Source organism: Ambystoma mexicanum, chromosome 7p, assembly GCF_040938575.1.
Source record: "Ambystoma mexicanum isolate Mex_15411 chromosome 7p, UKY_AmexF1_1, whole genome shotgun sequence".
In the NCBI taxonomy this organism is placed as follows: domain Eukaryota; kingdom Metazoa; phylum Chordata; class Amphibia; order Caudata; family Ambystomatidae; genus Ambystoma; species Ambystoma mexicanum.
The window spans coordinates 933,734,761-933,759,729 of NC_090939.1; the positions used below are offsets into that span (position 1 = coordinate 933,734,761).

Consider the following 24,969-nt stretch of genomic DNA (forward strand, 5'->3'; position numbering starts at 1 on the left):
GCCAGGCTCATAGACTTTACTTACCTCATGCAGACCATGCTGCAAATTAATCCAAGCCAACGTGAGGCCTGGATGGGACTATTTTTCTACAGGGACTATTTTTTACTTGGGTGTGGTTCTAGGGACTTCTTACCTGGAACTACTTTGGAGGCTATTTAAACCACACCCGAACAGCAGCACATGCTTCGTGTTATTCTGCATCCAGCAGCGTAACGCTCACCGTGCCTGCAGTCAGCATCCAGACTTCAGCCACGCCCGTCTCGAATCCAGTGCTCCTAGCAATAGAAGAAAGAAGAAGGAAAGGTTAGAAAACAGATATTATTTCAATCCTTACCTGAATTCCGGATCCATCACATCTTCGAACTTGAAAAGGACCTTATTCTACACGCGTCGCATCGCCAGCTGCAGCGTCACGCCAGACTCACCAGTCCTCACAGCATTTTTCGATCCGGCGCAGCCTCCATCATTTTCTCCACCGAATTCCACCATCTAGGGGACAAAAGAAACATAAGGTGAGCCGAGAGAGCCAACAAATACAACCTCTCCACCATAGACTTAACTAATTAACAACCGGAGGCATTATTCTGTAACAAACCGAAACTTTTTACGCCGCACCTGTAAGGAGAGAGAAACCAGCAATTTAAACACACGCATCTTTTGCCGGACAGTGTTGGGTAATACAGACTCTTACCTCAACACCATCAGCTGCCACAAGACAATCTTCCCTTGGGACCCAGCAGCAACACAAGAAAGGAATGTACAAGAGTGAACATCGGACATATTGAACTCTTCGATCTTTATACTTACGGGTTCTCGCCTGGAACCTCAGAGTCAATATTCACCCGGAACTCTTCCAACGCCCTCAAACCAGTGAAGTAACTGATATCTACGCGCCCCTGCATTTCACACAGGATGGAGAGCTCATCATTTACAAACATAAGGTGAGCTTACAGAAAGCGAATATCGGTGGTGATTAGTGAGGATAACAGTGGGGTGCCATTACTAAAATCCACAGGTGGCTGAATCCCTTTCTCCACTTGCAGGAGAATATTTCTACGGGTCAAGCAGATGAGATTAGGTGGTCCAGTCCAGTCTGTCATCTCTGCACTACGCTTCACGTTGGAGGAGGTCGCAGCTGTCTGGGTCCGGTCGACACCCCTGTGGGAGCCAGGTGAGCGTAACATTAAAGCAGTGAAGAATAATAACTGTGTTCTTTTTTAAATTTTTTTATTTGTGTTGGTTTTACAAAACCTTTACAAAATGAGCACCAAAAAAAGAAAGAAATTAAAACATAAAATTCAAATTGCCACAATAAAACTATTTGTATCAAAAGCAGTTCTACTGCCTATACAGTAGCAGCAGTCTGTAGTCAATTTTTCCATGAACATTTCTGGAGACATTAATTGTACCTTAAGCTGTTTTTGAGTATTAAGTATCTGTCTTTCCAGTATTTACTTAGTTTTAATTTTAAGGTCCTTAGCCATGGATGTTAAAATGCCTACTGTATGAATCCAAAATGTTTTAGCCAATCAACTACAGAAATATCAAGAGAGTTTCATGACTGGAAATAATTCTGTTCCAAAAGAAATCTGAGATCAGCCCTTCATCTTTTTCTATGTATTTCCTGAGAAGCAAATATCTTCGGTTCCAGGTGCCTACTCATTCGTTAGCAGGTGCCTCCGAGACTGGTTTGAGGGATTCTCACACACTTTACATAGTTTCTTTGAGTCTTCCCCTTGTCTTCTCTGTCCCAGTACTTCCCCAATTGGTAAAAGGTTTAGCCTTACCCTAAAATGTATTTCTCACCTGCCTGTCTGGAAATCTTATGAGGTATTTCGCTAAGAACCCCAACTTTTTGTACACAGATTGTAAGACATTTGCTCTATTCGCATTTCTGACCTTTGCAATTGTTTTAATACAATCGTCTCTTTCACCAGCGACTTTCACTTTCTGGGGTATAGTAATCAAGGTCTCGAGTTTTAAGTCCTATTCGAACGAAGTCTTTTACTTTTGATTCCAGATGGATTAGGAGTTCAGATTTTGAGCATTCCAAATGAGCCTTGACGTCCCTATACAATGAATTGCGATCTGTGCTTATTATCAGGCGATAGTAATGCCAGCTTCCAACTTGCCAAGAAATCTAGGGAATTCAGGCCCAGTTCAAACCTCAAGTTCCAGGACGGTGTACTAGATGGTATTCCAAAGTAACGGCTTGGTCTCTAAGCCATAAAGAATAGTTGGAATCACCTTTGCCCTGTAATATCTAATCGGGGGAAGAATTGAAAACCTACAGTATTTATTATAGATCTTCTTCATCTGGGGAATGTGTTGAAGAATGTTTGTCTCCACATCTGTCTCCACCTTGTGTGTTGCCGGAGAGGCATATATTCTATAACCCAAATACATCAGATCTTCCACTCTTGGAATTATGTTGGTTCACAATACCCAGTTGGAAAATGGGGTCTTTTTTTGTGTAAGTTTGAAAATCATGATTTTATATTTCATTGGGTTAACAGTTAGGCCATTTTTTCTGGCGTATTCTCCCAGGCCTGTCAACAGCCGCTGCAAACCTATGGCCGTCCTATCCAGCAACAATATGTCGTCTGCGTAGGCTTGCCAATGAATCTTTCTTCCATTAATCGCAGGGTTGGCCAACGCAGACGATTCCAGGGAGTACCCCATATCCGCCAGGAACAGATTAAAGAAAGTTGGAGCACCAAGGCACCACTGCCGTACTCATGCCTCCACTTTGATTGGTGCCAAGAGATGACCTTGTTCATCCAGTTGCACTCTTAATGAAGTTTCCCCATGAAATTCAATTAGCATTGTGTTATACTAAGATGAAAAGTGAACATTCTAGAAAGTCCTGGTGATTGGAACCATCAGGCAGACAATCCTTTTGGGAAGAGATGCCTGGCAAGAGAGTACACCAGGGGATCTGCAAGTCCCAGAAGGGGAAGAAAACACTGTGAATACTGTAGGAAGCCTTGGTGCAAGGAACCATCAGGCAGTCAGTCCGTTTGGGAAATTCCTGGCATGGGAGTATACCAGGAGTTTCAAAACTTTTATTGGAGAAGAAGAGACACTTTTTGCCATCCTGAAAAAAACTCATTAAGAAAGAGACATTGAATCTTTTCTTAAAGGCTCTTTGACTGCGAGAGACCCTCTCGCTATCCCAAATAATTCTGGGGAAGGCAACCAGACCCTGGATGCAGAGATTATTGGTTGGATTTTCATATTTTATTTGTGTACACTTTGTATTCAGTAAAAACAGAAGAACTGATCCCACATCTGTAGTTGTTTGTTTATAGTGTGAGGATCAGATACCTTTTCGACACAAGGGCGTTTAGTATGATTTTGATAGAGAACACAGACTGATCTTTAGTTTTAGTTTCCTGGCTAGGGAAACTCTTTTGAATACGGACCGAAAGCCCTTCATCCAACCCCTTTCGTTCAATAAAGATGTCTGATGTTGAAAACGTTACAACTTTGTGTCTGCCTCTCTCATTTCTGACCCCTCACAGTCTGTTTTGTTCTTCTGACTCGTCACACTAGTAAGTGGTGTTCATCTTCTCCTACCAGTGTCCATCCGCTCAACTCTCTCCACTTAACCTTTTGTAATCCATGATGTGAAACTATAACATGTTTTTCAGGAAGGAATCATCCGTGTCTGATACAGGCAGAACGTCATTATTATTCAAGTGAGACCTGAATCTTGCATGATAGGTGCCTATCAGATAAAATAACATGTAGACAGTTTCACAGTAAACTGGGAGATTGGCAATCTTGTAGACAATATTAAGTAGAAGCATTTGGCAATCTATTCAATAGTAAGAATTATAAAGTCAATATGAGTGGTCTATCCCTATTTTGCTGGTTGACCATGTTGTAAATGCATTCATTTTATTAACACTTTTGATTTTGCAATACTATGTTTACAGGAGGCATCACTAACCATATTTAGCCTGCCTTTTCTAATCAGCTCAGCTTTGTGTTGAACATGCTTTTAGCTTTTTATTTCTTTAGTCAAGTGCTCATGGTTTTGAAGGAGCAAAGGGTTTTGCATATCTTGCATGGAATAGTTTTGCAAAGCCTTTGTGTAACATATAACTGCTCTCTTTCAGGTCTTCTCATTTATGCAATTCTTATCTTCCTTTGCCCACTTACTTTCACCTTCAGGAACACACGGCTTTTAATGTCTGTCTAGTCCTCCTAATAGGAGAATTGTAAACATGACCTATGATTAATAGTCCTGTAATGTGTTCCTCAGCACGTTGAACGATTTCTTGCTCTTGTCTGCTAATTCCATCTGGAACGAGGGTGTACAAGAGAACCCCTGTCTCCCTGCTGTTTATGGTGGAAAGGACGCACTGCTCTTTAGCACCGAAGCACCCCCCCTACCACCCAGTGGCCCCTGAGAAATCCATTATATGGTGCGATTATTTTGCTACAGATACAGGGACGTCCTGCTGAGAGCCTCCAGCGAGAAGGGGGACCTGAAATGCAGGACTGCAGTGATTAAGATTTTCATGGATTTCAGTCCACAAGTTCAAGAACAGAGGAAGACCTTTCAAGAAGCTAAGATGATCCTGCGGAAAAAATTAATACGATAAGCCATGCTATAAAGAAAAAAGAAAAAACAAGCACGTTATGAATAACCTGTCCTTCCACAATGAAACTAGCGCCTAGATACCTACAGGTTATGTGCGCTGCAAATTAAAGCAAAATAAATACAAAAATAAAATATATATCCAGCGAAACAATGAATTGTGTGTGAAGGGAAGTCTGTTTTTGGACCCTAAAACTTGCAAGTTTACAAAAGACTTGCCTAATCCGGTTGGCTCTCGGTTGAGATTCCTTCGCAGATGAGGTGTCTCCTGGGTGCTCAGGCCTGATATAATTTGGCTGTTCATACTGTTGGGCATGGCTGAACTATATAGACTGTCATGCAGTCAGCTGTGTTCTGCTGGGAAGAGATGACTGTGGAACGGACGCTTGTCAGAAGGAGTCGTAGCAGCCGTTAGTTGTTCCCCCATTTTAGCAGTAACTGCATGTGTGCATTTGTTTGACTGTTGGGTTGTAAGCAGGGGGGATTGGGGAGATTGCAGGTATGTTTGTGTTTCTGGCATGGGTGGCGAGGAATGGGAGGTTGGGGTTTTGTTGCTGGATTTATTTCTGCACAGCATTAGTGATGGCACCTACTATTAGTCACATGATCTTTGTGGTTCCCCCAACTGTCCGAGGGGAGCAGTGATGAGCTGATATCTTATGGGAATACTGGTGGAAAAGTGTCTGGGTTGAGTAAAATCATGATGTATGGTATATGTGATACCGGGTGAACAGATCACGCTGATGACCTGGAATGTTTGTGGGCTTATTAATAATAAGAAGTTGATAATAAACCAGACGAAAAGACATCAGATGAATGTCATGTTTTTACAAGAGACTCACCTGAGCATAGGTAGTAAACTCCTGGGTGCCCACGGATGGGGGGGTCCATAGGTACGGCTCCTCCTTCTCGACCCATTCCAGAAGTGTCGCCATGCATATACATAGGTCACTAAACTTTGGGCTACATGACCAGATTGGTGATGTGGAGGGGCGCTTCATTATCCTAGCGGGCAAAGGCTTGGCAATGCAGATACTCCTATTTAACATATACACTCCGAATATCAAAATGTCTGAACCATATTCATAAATTCCCTGCACACAGATTGTTTGGGCCCAAGATTTGAATCTCTACATGCCCCTGGGCCTTGACAGGCCCTGCACTGCTCAACACTCACTCTCGAAGGCTGCAAGGAAGTGGGGTCATCTTGCAGAATATCATGGGTTGACAGATGTATGGTGGCTCCTGAATCCCGGAGCAAGAGAATACTCTTTCTTTTCTGGGGTACACAATAGCACATCTAGAATAGATGTTATGGTAACAACTGATATATCCAGGTCCCTCAAGGAAACTAAAATAAGCCTCCAAACGTTGTGCAATCACTCCCCAGTGGTGATCTTTCTTTATACTAGTGCAGGCTCCTTGAGTGCTGAGGTGGCAGTTTACGGGGTGTGAACTGGAGGATGCTGTATTTAGTGATAAAATCTAGTAAGATTTACAATCCTTTTTTCCAGTTAAATGTGGGCTCTGTTCTGGACCCAAGAACAATCTGGCAAACTTGTAAGGTTTATATAAGGGTGTACTGTATTTCCAAGGAAGGGGGCGGGTTCCCTTCATCTCTTACGGATGAAATTTAATGCCTGGAACATCAACAATCGCAACAGGATGGCCTAGAGATTGGGATCCTGCTACATGAAAAGAGGGGGGACTTTATGATGGCCAGCAGAGAGGAGCAGTTTCTGGGTGACCCGGTGGCAGCTGCAGTCAAAGTTGTTTTTAAAGTTTCATGGTTATGAATAATAGTCTTGTAATATGTTCTTCAGCACGTTAAAAGATTTCATGCTCTTGTCCGTTAATGTCGTCTGGAAGGGTGTACATGACTATTCCATAGGGGGAATACTGAGGAAATAGTGTGGCCATGAAAAGAAACTGCATTGTAACATTCTAATGTGTTCATTATCATCATTGTCTCAAAGCAATTTTTCTCCTTTTCTTCGTCAGATACCTCCTTTTGGAGAAAGTTCCACAACCTCTTGTAGAGCGGTCACACATATTCAGCAGCTTTTTCTTTAGATGTTTGACCAGGACTGAAAACACATTCACTGATGAAAACCAAGATACTTCGTGAGTATCAATCTTTTTAGATTTTAAAGGCAATCTGTGTTATGATATTTTATTTGTATCACGCTCGTACACAAGTGTTTCAGAGCGTGGCTAGGCAAGGGAGGGGAACAAGGGAGAACACAGCACACCATAAAAACGATCTTACTAGGCCCAGTGACATTGAGAACGTGCAAGTGCCATGGGAAAGGGAAAAGGGAAAAAGTGCATGGAAGGGGGGGAGTGGAAAGTGCAGAAGCCGAGGAGCGCAGATAAATAAAATAAATAGAAAATTGAGGCAAACTGTGGTAGTGCAGCCAGCAAGTGGCAAGTGCTGTGTTTAAGGCAGCAGACTGGGTAAGTCTGAATAAGTGCAGAAAAGAAGAAAAATGGGGGTGGGGAGCTGTATGGGTACAGATACAATCCCCAGTGCAAGGGGTGGCCAGGAGGCAGTGCGGGAAGGTGGCAGGGTGAGCAGGTACCTGGGGACAGAGGGTGCACAGTGCCAAGAGAGCAGATCAGCTGGGGAGAAGGGGAGCGAAGGCAGAAGCAAAGAGGAAGATTTTGAGGTGCTTCCGGAAAAGGAGATGGTTCTCCTCAAGTTTTAGAGTGGCTGGGAGGCTGTTCCAGAGGGAGGCCCCTGCCGAAGATAGAGATCTACCCCCAGCTTGTTTCTTCGAAAAACGACTGACCCTGAGGGAGTTAGAGGTAGAGGAGTGAAGAGCTCGAGAGGGGAGGTATTTGCGGAGGGATAGCTGAAGGTGTTTTGGACCCAGGCCCCAGAAAGCCTTGTGGACAATGCAGAGGGTTTTAAATTTAATCCTTGCATCCACTGGGAGCCAATGGAGAGATTTCAGAGCTGGAGAGATATGATCCCAGGGCTTGAGGCCAAGGACAAGTCTCGCAGTCCTGTTCTGGATACGTTGTAGAGGGCGGAGAGTAGCGGCAGGTAGATTTAGAAAGAGGCTGTTACAATAGTCCAAGCTAGAGAGAACTAGAGCTTGGGATACCATGAGCTTCTGGGGGAAGGAGAGGAAAGGCAGAATACCTCTGAGGAGGTGAATGGGTTTTGAAAATAACACGGTTGCAATGTTATTGAATGAGAGGTCATTCTAACTGTAAGATGGCTTCTTGTTTGTATTCTAACCAGGTGTTTTACATTCTTTGTATGATTGCTATATTGTATCATAATCTTGAAAACAGATGTACAGATTCCTTCTCTGAACTGATTTATAGTAGGTAATGGGAGTTGAGAAACCTTAGGACGTCCTCATATCGTATCTGTGGTCGGGGAAACACAGCTGGAGTTGCGGACAAATTTTAAAAAAGCAAGCCGTTGGCAGCGTCCGTGGAAGAGAAACAGAGCTGCCGGTGAACACAGAGATACATCAAAGGTGCGAGCAGGGCTCACAGTTAAATGCAAGCAATCGGGCAGAGCAGTAGTAGTCCATCCCAGCTGCCCGTGATGACCGTCCTAGACCGTGAGTGAAAGGGAACGTCACTCAAGACCGAAGCGCTCCGAGAGGCTGTGTGTAAGTGGAATGATTGCTGAGTGTGCCGAAAAGCATGCGCAGAGTGTAACAAACCCAAAGTCAGGGGTTGCATGGAAATTAAGCTGCAAAGTAAACATTGATGAATATTGAATGCCTAACTGAATGGAAACTTTATGGGCAAAGCTAGGATCCGATAGAGGATGGGAAATTGCCCATTTGAAAGCAACGTACGAAATAAGAAAGCAAGTGTGAAAGTGCAAAACAGTATGACGGAAAGGTGGGGAAGAAATAAAACCACCAAGAAATGAATCTTGTACATGAATGCATTACGACAAGACCAAAGACTGGTAAATAAAGATGTGACCCATTGTGGCAGATAACCAGGAGAAGCCAAGTAAGTGTGAACCTTCATATAAAGCCAAGAGGCCGACAAGAAGAAGCTAAGTGAGTGTGAATCTGTACACGGGTCAGATAAAGAAGAACTTGTGTGGACCGACGAGCTTAGCGTTCCTGATTGCGCGACATGTGATGGGTGGTCTGACAAGTGTGCCCAGAACAGGGAACCCTCCATTGTGAAAACCAAGGACATTGTTTAAGTAAACCAAGAAGGAGTAACATAAGTGAACTTTTCATTCAATCCAGAAGTAGTGTCAAGTTCATCTGGAGTTGTGTTGAACACTGAAAGGCCAATATTAAGTATAAGTTGGAAATTGGAAATCTTGGGGAAGGGAACCCTGAGACTTGATAAACTGCAATGCTGTCTTGAGGGCAGAGCCTCAAGACCCTTTTCTTTTGAACTGTGTTGCCTTGAAATTGGGGAAAGGAACCTCAAGGATTCGCGGAACTGTTTCGAACTTGAGAAAGGGAATCCCAAGACCTTTGTGGAACGTTATTGAACTTGGGGAAGGGGAGCTGAAAAGGTAGCTAAGAGCTGGAAGAAGCTCAGAATATTGTGTTGATCACCATTTATTTTATTGTTGACATCCCCACACATTGTTTAGCTTTAGTTGTGAGGGCAAAGATCGGTTTTGGGCACAGACAGATTTTTAAGTTGAATTTTTGGACTCAGACTTTCCTTAGTTTCGTTCAGGTAAGGAAATCCCACCTAAGCATAGAGCACATTAGGCCTTCAACCATCCTGACATTTGAGTTAACTTTGAATCTGTTGTCTGTGTAAAGCAGCATTTCCTGTAGGTTTCAATTATGTGCATGGGCTATGTGTCACGTTTTGCTCAACTAGCCTGTTTGTTTATTGCCCTCTATCTATGTTCGTTTCACTTTGCTGCGTGGGATTTGGCATGCAGAGTAGCCAGTAGAGACATGGTAGGTGCAACCAGCATGTAGAGCGGGGCTGTCTGTGAGGTGAAAGTCCCCAGGGAGTTTAAGAGCCCTGAGGGGCTCATGAGGGGAGAGCGCCAGAAGATACAAGGAGAAAAGGGAGCTCCAGACCGATACGGAGGGCACCCAGGCCCTCGGTTATGTCAGGAACGCCCCGCCGCCCGTAGGCCGTTCTGCCTTTCTAGGCTGGCATTCCTCTCTTCCCCCCCAGGGTCCAGAAATCGTGCCAGGGAACGATAGCTGAAGGAGCAATCTGCGGGTGCTTCACCCTGCCCGGCACCGCTCGTGTGAAAGAGAGCGGAGTTGGGTCTCGTGCTGCGACTTTGCTGTCAGGTAGGAAATGGAAAGTGTGAGAAAGGGACATTGTTCCCTGCGTGTGCCGGTTTATGGTTACACATGCGGTGGAGGATCAGCAGGAAAAGTATTATCTGCCCCTGTCCCCGTGGCGCTGATGCTATGTTATGGTGGAGTTTCTCTTACAGGTAAAACCTTGCCCACAGAAATCCAAGGCGGGGCACCTGCGTTTACCTGCCCAGTATGGCACTTGGATGCATGGCCCGGAATACCTCTCCGTCCAGAAGCTACGGCCCCCACCAAGGATGCCATTGTCATTGCTGCTGGGATGGCTGAAGCAGTTAGAGTACCTATAGAGCATCAAACACCCTCGCCCTTGATTAGTGAACATGGGGCCTACACCCGTTTGTGAACCTTTTCAGGCGAAAAACTTGTGCGCAAAGGAGAAGAGGGTTATAAATATGGGCGCCCTCGCTCAACTTATGCTACATGACTGGAAAGTGTCAGATCAGGAAAAGAGGAGACGAGTGATAGAGGCATTGCGAGGACTTGCACTACAGACGGTACAGTCCCTGCTCGCACAAAGTCCTGATCCGACATCCTTTCAAGTGATGGGTGCACTAGAAGGCACGTTTGGCACTACTGAACCCGGGGAAGACTTGATGATGAGTTTCCATGCCACCTCTCCGAAGCTGGGACAGAAATTATGTGAGTTCCTGGTGAGGATTGAACAAAGTTTGTGTCTAGCACACCATAGAGGAGGAGTAGAGACTTCCCAATCGATCCAGTGTCATTTGAAGCAGATACTTGGGGGAGTTAAAGACACTGCCATTCCCATCCTCCAACTGAGACTGCGTGAAAAACTAGACACACCTCCCTCCTATAAAGATCTACTCAGGTCAATAAGAGCCCTAGAAGAAGAAACTGACTATGTCAATGTCCAGAGTCACCCTGTCCAAAGCAAGATCCCAGCACCCGATCATGCCACTCAGCAGAAACAGATTAAGGAGCTGCAACAACTGGTAAGGAAGCTACAGACCCAGCTGCTACCCTCGGAAAATCCAAAGGCAAATCAACAGCGAGGCAGAGACATTTTTCCCTCATCACGTGAAAGAGAACACCAAGTATTTAGACGAGCTCAAGAGCCTCGAATATCTAACCCAATCATCTTCACCTTTACCGCCATGGAGATTTTGCCATCATTATGGGGATGAAAACCACTCAACTCGTCTGTGTGACCAAGACCAAGGCTATGCCCGAGTAGCTGCTCGATTTACTGCACTGAAACCAACTCCAGCCCGAGCATTGTTGGAGAAACGCACAGGAGGTTGTAGCCGAGGAGCAGCTAGAACATCGAACACAGGAGTAAGCACCACTGTCAATAACTTGCGTAAAGTCATAAGAACACGAAATCCCGAATAACTAACAACCAAGCACCAAATTAAGGCTCCAGAGGGTCCCACGGCGGACCATCTCTGTCTAGTCCAGGAGCTCTGTAGCTCTAAGAGGATGTCACCAGCAACCTTCAACAGACTACAAACTCATGGTTGTTTTCTCAGAGGCATTCCTGCAGGCCTAGTCGGGCCACCTATGACCAGCCCAGTTGTACTTGCAGGGCGAAGGATTACAGCACTACTGGACAGTGGCCCCCAGGTCACTATTGTCTGAGTCCTACTATCGCCAGCATATGTCACATCTGCCCTTAGAACCGCTGGAGGGGCTAAATCTGATGGGAGTCGGAGATGCCGCCTGCCGATATCTGGGGTACATCTGTGTGAAGATCCACCAAAATCAAGAGGTGGCTGGAGTAAGCACCACTTTGACCGCCCTGGCATTGGTGTGCACCACCAAGAACCAGTATCCAGAGGTACCCCTGGTCATGGGCACCAACTCTGCGCTGTTTGGTACCCTAGCCAAGACGTGTACGGAGATGGCAGGTCTGCAATTTGCACATTCTCTGCCGATGCACCCAGCTTGCCAACAGGTCTACTTTAAGAAAAGCATGGAGAAGGCGGCACAACCCGACGGGCCCATGGAAGAGGTGACAACCACCAAACAGTCAACTTGACATACTACCCGGGCAGACAATAATGGTGCCTGGCCATGTACACCTCCAAGGTCGACACCACTACAGGAGATTGGTGATGGGGACTCCTGAAGGTGAAGAACTGCCGGGAGGCCTGATGGTCCCACGCACGATGATCAGTGATAACGGCCCAGGAGTGACCCACATTAGAGTCCCTATCACTAATGTCACTGATAAAACTGTGCATCTACCTGGAGGCCTGACAATCGCACAGTTCCACCTTGCTGACTCAGTGGCACAGACGGCTGGAACCTGAAGCACATATTCTCTCTTGGATGTGGACAAGATAAACTTTGGGGAATTCCCGTTGTTGGAACACAAAAAAAATCATCTACGAGACCAACTGGCCCTGAGGTCAGACGGGTTTTCAACCAGTGACTGGTACTTGGGTGAAGCCAAGGGAGTGCAGCACCACACCCGTCTGAATGATGTCACCCCTTTTAGAGAAAGATTGCGAAGGCTGGCACCTGCAGATGTGGAGGACGTCCGGCGTCATCTTGAAGAATTGCTGCAGGCACGTATAATCCAGGAGTCGAAGCACCTATGCCTCCCGAATAGTGGTGGCGCTAAAGAAGAACCAGGATGTGCGGCTGTGCATCGACTATCGGCGGCTAAACAGCAGAACTGTGCCAGACCAATATACCATCCCCCGAGTGGATGAGGCCCTGGACTGTCTGGTTGGGAGCCAGTGTTTTTCGGTCTTGGATCTCCAGAGTGGGTATTACTAGATTCCCATGTTACCTGATAAGGAGAAGACAGCCTTCATCTGCCCATTAGGATTCTACCAGTTTACCTGAATTCCATAGCGGATATCGGGAGCACCAGCCACATTTGAACGTTTGATGGAACGAACAGTGGGGGACATGAACTTACTTGAGGTGCTGGTTTACCTAGACTATGTTATAGTGTTTGGGAGGACCTTGGAAGAACATCACCAAAGGTTACTGAAGGTGTTGGATCGTCTCCAGCAGCAGGGGCTGAAAGTATCGCTAGAAAAATGCCAGTTTTGCCACACCAGTGTAAAGTATATTGGCGATGCAGTGTCTGCTGAAGGAGTGAGTGTGGATCCCGCCAAGATGGAGGCCCTCAAGACTTGCACCGCCCACAGAACCTGCAGGAAGTGAGGAGTTTCCTGGGGTTCTGCAACTATTACCGAAGATTCGTGCCAGGTTTCGCCAACATAGCTCGAGCGTTTAGGGAACTGACCAAGGCTTATCCAGCCCCACAGAAGATGGCGGTTAGGAAAGGGAATCAGTCCACAACCCAGTATCATCCTAAAGAGAACTTTGGTCTGCGATGGAGTGACAAGTGTGAACAAGCTTTTGCCCAGTTAAAAAAAAAACTCTTACTGGAACGTCTGTACTGGCATACGCTGATCCACACCTGCCCTATATCCTACATGTGTATGCCAGCTCTGATAGGTTGGGCGGCATACTCAAGAGCAACAGGGAACCGTCAGACCCGTGGTGTTTGCGAGCCGGCAGCTGACCCCTCCAAATTGAACTACCCCACCCACAAGCTGGAGTTTTTTGCCCTGAAGTGGGCAGCGTCGGAAAAACTACAGGACTACCTGTACGGAGCAACTTTCCAGTGAGAACAGACAACAACCCACTAACATACATCCACAAGTCTGCCTAATTGGATGCTACTGGCCATCGATGGTTAGCAGCACTGTCCGTGTAAAACTTTCATTTGGAATAGCGCCCTGGAATAAACAGCATAGATGCTGATATATTTTCCCGAAGACCCCCTCTGACAACAGCTCAGAGTCCATCCCTATTGAGATGGCCTCTGTGGCCGCAATGAAAGCCATCTTCCAACAAGGAACTTGTCAGACTGCTGAACCAGCATGTTTTATCGACTGCTTCGGAGGGACCGAAAAGGGGGTCCCCGTGAGCTTTTGCGAAGCAACCCATCGAATGGCTCCTGAACTACTGCACCTGAACCCGATGGACTTGAGACAAAAGCAATTGCAAGACTTGGAGCTACGAGATGTGCTGCAAGGCAATGAGGACCGTGCCAAAGGGCCTCCAGAAAACAAATATGGCCAATTACCAGATTTATCGCAAAGAATAGAAATCGGTAGGAGTAGTACTGTACAGGGAGGGACTAATCCAAGGGTGCCTCATACCCCGGCTTGTGTTGCCACGCTCGTTACATCCACTGGCCCTGTGCGCTCTGCATGACCAACATTGACACCTGGGAAGTGAACAGACATTAGAATTGGTACAAAATCGGTTTTAGTGGCCTCACCTAGGCCGTGAAATAGAAGAGTATTGCCAAACCTGTGCCCGATGCATCGCAGGAAAAACCCTGTCATCCAGCTGCAGCACTTCAACATTTACCGAGCTCTGGACCCATGGACTTCGTTTGTGTGGACTTCCTGAGCCTTGAAACTGACAACGGAGGGATTCAGAACATCTTGGTAGTGACAGATCACTTCACTTGATATGCCAGGCATATCCCATCTGGGATCAGAAGGCGACTACCATAGCGAAAGTACTCTGGGACAAGTTCTTTGTGCATTATGGCTGGCCTGCTCGCCTAAATTCCGATCAAGGGTCAGACTTTGAATCCAAACTCATCAAAGAACTCATCCAGATGATTGGGGTAAAGAAAACTAGAACCTCCACTTATCACCCTCAAGGGGATGCACAAGCCGAACGTTTCAATCGCACATTGTTGAGTATGCTGGGGACACTGAGTGCCAAAGAGAAACTGAAGTGGAGCCAACGTGTGTCCACTCTAGTTCACGCCTACAACTGTACCAGCAATGACAGCACTGGATTCACCCTGTATCAACTATTGTTCGACCGGGATGCCCGGCTACCCATAGGCTTCAGCTTTGGGGTCTCCTATGATGGGACAGGGGTAAAAAACTACTGCAAGTATGTGAGAGACCTTCAAGATCAGTTGTCCCAAGCTTTCCAACTAGTGCAAGCCACTGTCGAACTTAATACGCAGCAAAATCAAAAAAGGTATGATGATAAGGTCCGGTTTCACAACCTGCAACCAGGGGTTCGGGTGCTCATTAGGAGTCTAGGGAAGAGGGGGCAAAACAAGTTGTGAGACCTCTGGGAATCGCAGCCCTATCCGATTAAGCGACAGTTGACAGGGTTGCCCATGTTCAGACTGAGAAGGGAAGGCCCTCCACAGGAATCATCTCCTGCCTATAGGGGATGGTGTGGAAATGGATTCGACTGTTGCTGAAGTTCCTTTTTGCCCCAGTAAGAGGAGCACCAGAAGTCATCAACTGGAATCTGTACACAGGGAAATATTAAAACCGGCAGCCCCAAGTACTGTACTGTCTGTAGCCTCCAAGTGACGAGAGAAGAGAAATGCAGAGGATAGAGAACCTCCAACCCCTGAAATGGCCCAAAGGCTTTCAAACATTTCGAGCAGTCCAGAAGAAAAGGAAGGAAATGAAAGTGCCAAAGGCTCAGACATAGGATACTGTTATGGAAGTGAGGATACAACTCCAGGACCCGCAGATCAGTCTGGGATCAGAAGAGAGGTATCAGGTTTTGGGGACTCCACACGTTATTCCCAACACAAGAGGAAGGCATGCAAAGGTCAGACTCTGTGACTAGAGACGCATTGTCTGCATCAATGGACCCTCCAGAAACAGCATCTGAGGATCATTCAGAAGTCATCAATGAGCTCCTGCGATCTCAACGAGAGGTCAAGCCAGTCAGAATAGTGAGCTGCGATGCTCCTGGAGCCCAAACTGAAACTATCAGAAGGGGACTGCCTGTTCACACAATTACATGTACAGATGCTTGTACTAATGAATCAATGGGTTATTCTAAACAATGGTGTACTGTGCCTTTGCTATGGAATGAAAATTGTCATATTGTATTGTATGCACTTCGGGAGCAGAGAAAACCTTAGGGACAAGGGTTTTTGAAGGAGAAGGGGGTGAGTGTAAACCCACATTTCCTGTGGGTTTCAGTTGTGTGCATGGGCCGCGTGTCACGTTTTGCTCCATTAGCCTGTTTGTTTTTGTCCTCTTGCTATGCTTGTTTCACTTTGCTGCATGGATTTTGGCATGCAGAGTAGCTAGTAGAGACATGGTGGGCTCCGCCAGCAGGGGGAGCAGGGCTGTCTGTGAGGTGATTCCACCTCATGACCAGCACGAGCCCCTCTGCTGGTGGAGATAAGTGGAAAGTCCCTGGGGAGCTTAAGAGCCCTGAGGGGCTCGTGAGGGGACAGCGCCGGGAGATACATAGAGAGAAGGGAGCTCCAGACCGATACGTAGGGGACCCAGGCACTCGGTTACGTCAGGAACGCCCTGCCGCCCATAGGCCGTTACGCCTTTCTAGGCCGGCATTCCTCTCTTCCCCACCCAGAGTCGAGAGAGCGTGCCGGGGTACGACAGCTGAAGGAGCACTCTGCGGGTGCTTCACCCTGCCCGGCACTGCTCGTGGGAAAGGGAGCGGAGTCGGGTCTCGCGCTGCGACTTTGCTATCAGGTAGGAAAGGGAAAGTGTGAGAAAGGGAGACCGTTCCCTGCGTGTACCGGCTTGCGTTTACACGTGGGCGGTGGAGGATCAGCAGGAAAATTATTATTATCTGCCCTGTCCGAGTGGCGATGAGAGGCTGTTCTCATTCAGTCGCTCACGCGGAGTGTGGGGATGATTTAACTCGCCATATAATGAGATGGGTTTGGCCGACTCAGAGTACTCGATGGGTAAGGCACTGTGGTGCCCCGAGGGGGTTTGCTCACCCTTGAAGTTGAAAGGTCCCGCTTATTTTCCAGAGGCCCGTCTTGGTCCGTGGGTTAGGTTCTGTACAGTTCCATTCCTCGCGGTTATATCCGCACTAGGCGGCTCGCCTAGCTCAAGATAGAGGTCGATTATGGCCCGGATGCCGGACTGGGTGATTGTTGATTGTTGTGTTAAGTGTTGTACATCCTTGTGATATTCGGTCACTACCAGCAGTGAGGTCTGACCTTTTTAAGTATTTATTTACCAAATAAGAATACGTTTATCCTCAAGAAGATCCCACAGATTTATTTAATTATTTATTTACCAAATGTGAATGCACTGGTTCTCAGGTAAACCCACTGGACCTAATTCAATATTATTATAGCTAGTGGGAAAGTGTTGACAACGAAGGAGATGTAAAGAGAACTTTTAAGTAATGTTGCGTTCAAGTACTAGCAGAGAGCTCCTCTGTTAGGAGCACATTATGTAATACTACACAAGTGTACTATTGATTGGTTTGACAGATTTCAATTATATAAACGAAAGCAGTTCACGCTGGTTATAAGAAATAAGGCTGTCTGTTTATTAAACCAGGGGTACAAGTATAGCTGTCAATCATCTGGGCTGACCGACACTAGACTCTCGAAAAGAGGGTCCATCCAAAGTCCCCCTAGGTTTTGAATTTTTTTGCACATGCGTGCAGTAAGGTGTTGTACCCCTATGCTCAGGCCTCCTACAGGTTGCAGCTCAATCATTCCTACAGATAAAAAGAGGATAACATAGGTAGGCTAGTAGAGAAAGGGGCCACAGCGAATGATAGAGAAGAGAGAATTCCAACACCGCCCCCACATCCAGATCAGAGGGGGTGTGAGACAAAAAGAATGGGAACAGGATAGAGCAGTGGGAATGGATGTATTCAAGGAGGACAACCAGGTATCATTGAGGCAGAACAATTGAAGATGAAGCTGAGAGAATTAAGCACAGAATGAGATTTGTTATTAAGGGAGCACGTGTTCCAGAGAGCAACTCTAAGTCTGAGACGGATGAGTAGAAGGAGGTTAAATGAAATTATCACAGTTGTGAGAGGAGGTGTAGGTTGAAATATTGCGACTAGAGATTAGATAAGATAGGAGAAGGAAAACAGTGGTTATTTGTATAGAGGTGGATATTGGGATTCTGGTCTTTAAACTGCAAGAAGAAACCTCCATTGTGGGTACGAGGGTGGCGTGCATGTGGGGTAAAGTCCAAGCAAGGTAGAAATGCAGGATCCTTAAGATGTGAGAAAGCAGCAAGGCAGCATAAGAGGGAAGAACGCTTTACAGCATAATACGGAGATAGGAAAAAGCTGCTACCACCTGCAGAAAGATTTAGACAGCTAGGACTTTTCCCAGACTTCGCCCTGGACGTGATGTATATGCCTTCTGGGAACGTGAGCGGTCCGAGGGGGTGTGGCAATCACCCGCTGAACGGGTGCAGGATGGAGAAACCGCAGGGAGAGAGGCCACAGTCGGGACCGTGGTAGCCAGGAGCAGAGAGCAGCAGAAAGGGAATGCTATGATCTGACTGGCAAGTAGGTGCCCGAGGGAGATAGATATCAAAGATGAGGAATCTGTGGGAGGAACATCCATCAGAAAGAGCATTACAGAGAAGTAGTTTGTTCATCTAGGCAGTCAGTGGTCTTTCTTGACAGTTCCAGCTTTACAGCAAACGTTTATACCGATGTATTTATTCACTTATTCGTGATTTGTAATGTACTACATTCTGTGAGGTTAGCTTCAGAGCACAGGGGCGAGGCGGTCCGAAGCAAGGGGCTGTAAACAATGACATGCAGAGGGGGCTATATTCCAGCAAGCAGATAAAAAAAAAGAAAACATAATGAATAGAGCATCACAGATTAAGTAGGTCTTACTCCCAAAAAAGCAAGCATTGCTTGCCTTGGGGCTGATGTAAGGCATGGGTGGTGGCACAGGGACTTGTTCTTCGGGTGCCTTGTAAAACCTAAACAATGCTCTCCTCCATCTCTTTCAGCGACCATTGCAAAGGGTGCCTGTGATATCCAGATCCTTAAGTGCGGTCTTGCATTGGAACCTGTGACAAATCTAGCAAACTAGTGACTGTTTCTCCAAGGGAAATCCCCCCTCATGTGGCCAGGAAAAGGCAGAAGCTACTAGACTCTGACCTTGGGGGTGGCTATCTGTGGGAGGACCACATGGGGAGGACAGCCCTTGGGGAAGTGAAGTAAGTCCATGGGGTCAGAACAAGTCTTTACCTATACTTCTGGGTAGCACTGATTTTCATGCATTCATTAATGCTTCTTTCAAGACGGGTATTGTCCCTGATAACCTAAAGGATGCATGGGTTATCCCACTCCTTAAAAAAACCCTCCCTTGACCCTAATATCCCAACTAACTTCAGACCAATCACTACAGTCCCATTCCTGCTCAAGATCCTGGACCACGCAGCTTACCTGCAGATTCAGGATTACCTTGAACTAAACAATCTTCTGGGCTTAAGACAATCAGGGTTCTGCCCTAAACGCGGCACAGAATCAGCCCTGATTGACCTGAAAACTCAGATGGAGACATTAAAGGACAAAGGGAAGTTAGCTCTTCTCCTTCTCCTCGACCTCTCTGCGGCTTTTGATTTGGTCAACCACCAAATACTCTGCCAACATCTCAAATCTGCAGCCCACTTCTCTGACTCTGCCAATGCCTGGATCCATTAATTCCTGAGCAACAGATCTATGAGGGTCTTCTCACCTACGGCTTCAGCAGACCCCTCCCCCATTCATTGTGGTGTTCCTCAAGGCTCGTGTGTATCCCCTACGTTGTATAACGTATTCACGAAGCCCCTCTTTATTTGGGTGTCTCCTACACCAACTACGCGGATGACACCCAGATACTCATCCCTATCACGGGAGACTACACAGCTGACACCAAAGCCCTTAACGATGTCTACTTGGTCCTTCAGGCCTGGATGGCACATCACGAACTTTGCCTTAACGATGATAAGACCGAGCTCCTACTTCTAGGATCAAACCATCGGCTTAAAAAATTAGATCAAACCTACAAGTCCTTCATTATTGACGCCAATGATATTAAAGTCTCCAAAGCCACTAAGATTCTAGGCGTCCATCTCGACTCCACACTCTCCTTGAACAGACAAACAAATGCAATTAGGTCGGCATCTGCCTATACTTGCAAACTTATCACCGCCTGTACACACCCTTCCTAAACTCTACCAACTGCATCACCCTCGCCAGAACACTCGTCATGGCTAAAATCGGTTACTGCAGTGCTCTCTACCTAGGGACCAGTCAGTCCAACCTTAATAAATTGCAAACTGTACAAAATAATGCTTTCCTTAAGGGCAGCCTTAAACATCCCAAGACGCTCCCAAATCTCCTCCGTCAGATCGGACTTACGTTGGCTCCCGGTAAAACAAAGAATTGCTCTGAAAACACTAGCCTTGAATCACAAATGCCTGAACAACAACGTCCCACCTTACCTGTCCGCTTGCCTCACACTCAGCACATCCTCTCAACCCATTAGATCAGCCCAAACTTACAGCCTCATCGTGCCTAGATGCAAACTCCAAAAAGCTGGCGGGGTGTGCTTCCCTGTTCTAGCCTCCAAACTTTGGAACACACTGCCCACACCTATCAGAACTGAACCATCGTTCCACTCCTTAAAGAACAATGCTAAAACATGGCTGCTCTCCCAATATCTATGAGACCTTCACTCAGTCCAGTCTCCCTTTGTGTTATAGGACATGTATATACACCTCTCTCTGTACTTGTACTATATTCTGCTAATGGTACCTTTCTGTATATGTATATATGCTGTATATTTGTGTAATCTTACTGTGTAATTACTGTTTATTGTAAAAATGTTTTTAAGTGTTTGCACCCGGTTGCCCCTGGGCCTGGTTTCTGCGCTTTATAAATAAACAAACCAAACCAAACCGATTTACATTTTCCCCATTCTTGTATGGCCTGTTGTAATGTGGATAAAGAAATTCCACTAATTTTTGATCACCAACCTTATGCCCGTTCTCCTCCCTTTTATAAAACTGAGACAACCAGTACTGAGACTTATGAACTCTCACCCCCTTTTCTTTTACAACACTGAGATGAGGAAGAGTGATGAAGTGATGATCGCCAAGAGCGTGTGAGGAATACGACCATCCGCACAGGGAGAGTGCGCACGCCTGGGCTTTTTTATTTATTTCAAAGAATGAACGATGGGAGATCAACCTCCAGAAAATATGTGGGGCCATTCCGGCACATATTTTCCACGCTCACTGCACAGCAGAAAAATAGTCATGTACTCTGGGAGGACACAGCTTAACGGCGCTGCCGTCCCCTGTCATGTTATTTTATGTTATGTTAGAAATTTGTATTGCGCATATTCATAGGAACCAAGCAGCAAGCTGCATCTAGGCGCAGATCATATCAGAGAGGCACAACAACGTAATGTAGATATTATGGATTTATATAAACAAATATGTTTTCAGTTTCTTCCTAAAAACGACCATAGATTCGATCTGTCGTAGATATGATGGAAGTAGATTCCAAGCCCTTGGGCCAGCCACCGAGAAGCACCGATCGCAAACAACGTGTAGATTTATAGGTCTTTATTTTTTATGACAAATAAGAGAGTGACAGGTCATCAATGCACCTAAACACAAGACACAGTAGTTTAAATTGAATCCGCTGCTCAACCGGTAGCCAGTGAAGACTTCTGCGAAAATCAGACACTGGTGATTTCCATGTAAGGGAAAAAAATCAAGACGTATTGCTGAATTCTGGGCCACTGCAAGGCTCTTTAGCTGACATTTAGGGTTACCTACCAGGAGCGCATTGCAGTAGTCCAGCCTCGCATTAACAAGGGTGGACACCACCACCGTTCGGTCAAGCTCCGCTATCAAAGGGAGAATCAGTTTTAAAGTCTTCAATTGAAAGTATACAGACTAAATGATCTGATTGACTTGTAAGTTGTAGTCAATATTTGATTGCCAGATGCATCCTAAATTCTTCAGTCATTATATTTGGAGGCAATTCCAAAAAGAGTTGGACAGGGTAGTATAGGAGAGATATTGGCTAATTTGTTTTTTGATCCAAATATAATGATTTCCGTGTTACTCTGATTCAGCTGAAGTTTAATTTCAACCATCCTAAGACAAATTCTTCCTGCACACTGTAAAATGCGCTTTGGTGCCTCCAATGGTTGTTTTAAGCTAATGTAGATCTGGGTATCATCTGCGTAGGAATGATACTGAAGATCAAATTCTGCAAAAAAAATGAACAAAGGAAGAATGCACAAGTTGAATAACACAGGTGACGGGGACGAGCCCTGCTGTACCCCACAAGGAACTGTCAACATTTCAGAAACATACTGGCCAGTCTTAACTTGTTGGAATTGATTGGTAAGAAAGGAAGTAAACCACTTCAGTACTTTTTCTGATACCTGTGCCAAAGATGTTAGCCTAGAACCAAGTATGTTATAGTCCACAGTATCGAAAGCTGCCGACTAGTCAAGCATGACTAGCATGCTGATGTCCCCCTTGCCTGCGTTTTCTAGTAGCTCATGTGTAGCTGACACCTGACAGCTGTGGGTGCATCAAAAGCCTCTGGCCGTGGGCAGCCTGATTAGCATCTCAAGACCCCATGGATTAGCATCTCCATTGTTACACCCTGCTGGTGGCAGTGAATACTGAACAATGTTAATTAGCAGCCCTCATGGAGGCCTGGTTGCAGGAAGTGACAGTGGAGACCACAGTCCAACACCTCTTAGTACCAAGTTGACGCATTGCATTACAAACACCCCGCCTTGGTATGAAAGGGCAGTGAATATCCTGTCTGGAACCATTCCTTTCAGAGCAGGGAAGTATGTGAATTGTAGGAGACGAAGGTCTGCCTGCAACCCCCTACTTCAAAGGAGGCCCATGTTGTGACCAAGCACTGCATAGGGCTCAGTTAAATAGGGAGACACTTTGATTTACAGCAGACGGGAAGATGGGTGGGACTTAGAAGTGTATCATCATCATCATCATCGTATGTTGTCATGCTTCCCCTGTCTGTTGCCAAGCGCTCTGATTCTGACCTGAACCATCACTGAAGATTGTTGGTGGGGACCCAGGATTGGTTCATTAAGGTGGGCTTAGCCTGCTCCAATCACTGGGGCCCGTTTGGCTTTAAAAGAGGGCTGAGCCACTCACTGATCAGATCTGAAGACTTTGAAAGGAGTAAGGAGGACTAATTTGGACCTGAGCTGGAGGTACACTCTACCTTACATTTTCTGCCAGTGAAGGTAGGCCAGGAGTTCCAAGAGGGAAGCAAGTTTCCCTCCCTTAAACATCTCCAAGAGAACAGAGGGAGATACCGGACTCAGAGGACTCGTCTGGCAGTTCCAGAACCAGTACCAGGCCAGCACACAGCGTGCCCTGCTAGGTTCTTCCAGCAAGCTTACTAGGTGGGAAGTGGCGGAAAGTATTTGAACTAAGGACAAGGCTGTTGCCTGCAAACACTCTCCTGAGCTTTGGCCCTTCCGCCTTGAAAGGACAAGAGCCCTTCGAAGAAGCTAGTAGGAGTGCCACACAATCCTCATCCAGCGTCCATCTTTTAAAGACATTTTGAGACAGTCGATTCCTCGAACCACATCTTGCTGCACCACTGATTGTTGTCACGCTGCAGTCACCAGAGCCGTCCGAGATGCCTCGACCAGCCAACCAGCAGAGAGACGACGATTCTTGGCCCATAGTCGCAGCGCCAGACAGCCTGCAGATGTCAGTCCAACCTCGCTTGCCGAACTGCCTGCTGCCTGGTACCGCAGCTGTCTCCAGCCATTAACTCTGTCTCAAGGGCTGCAGAGCGCCCTAGAACCGCCTCTACGCAGTCGAGCACCAAGAACTTCTTCAGCACCAGGTACATTGTGGTTCTGCCCCCTTGATCCTTTTTCGAAGGCCCCTAGAGACGGTTACAACCTTTTGCCCCTTTGGTGCTGGAACCAAATAACCTTGAACAGTAAGACTGATTACTTTACCAACTACCCTCTTGTCAGTATCTAGAGTGCATCCCTTTCCTTCGTGAAACTGTCTGTCCTCTGTGTTCCTTTACAGGGTGGGTTGTATTTTGTAGTGTGCTAGAACTGTCTGTTGTAGTAATAATAAAGTAGATATTTTTATACAACCTTGACTGGACGGTCCCCGTTATCATTGGGTAATGATTGTATTTTTGCTCTGTTGAAACTAACCAGTGATCCACAACCTTGCAGAGATAAGCCTGCTGTTCAATCCACTTTACCAAAATTGGACAAGGTCTTATAATTCACTTTTATTCCAATCTGTTCGGATCCCTTCTGGTGTACTAGAGATGTGGGGTTGATTGATGGTTTAGAAAGCAATATTTATCCCTGGACCACTGGTGCCCCTGAAGTTGATTTGTCGCATTGGTGACAAGCGGACTGATCGGTTGGAGCCTTGCGCACAGCTTAGTCACCCAACGATAAAAGTACTGTTGCAGGCAATGTTCAGTCACTGCGCGGTAATAGTAATAGTCATGGAGCTTGTCAAGAGAGGGACTTCCCCACAGCACTAAGGTTAATAAACCTGAGTTGCTGACCAGCCTCAAACCTGGGTAGATGCGAGGGTGGTTGGAGAGAAGACCCCTGGGGACAGGCTATGCCCTGTGTACCCGAACGGACAAGACCTTCTGGAGGGGGTAAATGGTGAGGACGACCGCATGAGCAGTGTCTCTCGCGAATCATCCCGCCAGGGGGGCATGTGTGGTTTCTCTACACTCAAGAGTGTCGGTGAGGACAGGTGCTAATGCGGCATCCCACAGGTCCCAGACCTCGGCACAGTCTCCAAGTGGCCCAGTAATTGTTCCGCTGTAAATGAGGTAGCGGCTGGGACGCTCCTGCTCGAAGAGTGGAGACTAGCGCTAGAGGAACAGAAACAGCGGGACAGGATCACAATAGAGCTGCGCAAGCTGGCGCTTGAAGAGCAGAAAGAGGCCAACAGGTCAGCCTCTAGCGAGAACAGCAGTAATGGCTCAAACCAGAGTGCCCAGGATAAGCCCCGACAGCACATCCCCAAAGATTTAGTACAGGCTTATGAGATGGGGAAGGATATTTTTAACTGGTTAGAAGTGCTGGAGCTGGCATTACAGCTGCAGGAGGTGGATGAGGTTCTGTGGGGTGCAGCCCTGATGAGTTGCCTTACCGACACCAGGGACTGATGCAATTCTTCAGTTAACTCAGGAGGAAAGGCCTGTTAATGAGAGCGTGAAGGCAGCCCTCATCTGGAAGTTCTGTAAAACCCCAGAGCAGTATCTAAAGAGCTT

At 46.5% G+C, this 24,969-nt stretch overlaps 1 protein-coding gene across 9 annotated transcripts in view; it reads left to right on the forward strand.

Annotated features, from left to right (window-relative positions):
• SENP7 (SUMO specific peptidase 7) overlaps positions 1-24,969 on the forward strand; it is a 1,759,378-nt gene that overhangs the window by 1,263,853 nt on the left and 470,556 nt on the right. For all 9 annotated transcript variants that reach the window (XM_069637251.1, XM_069637256.1, XM_069637257.1 and 6 more), the window contains one exon: positions 6,611-6,733. In XM_069637251.1, the coding sequence (XP_069493352.1) occupies positions 6,611-6,733 (123 nt within the window). The remainder of the gene's footprint in view (positions 1-6,610; positions 6,734-24,969) is intronic.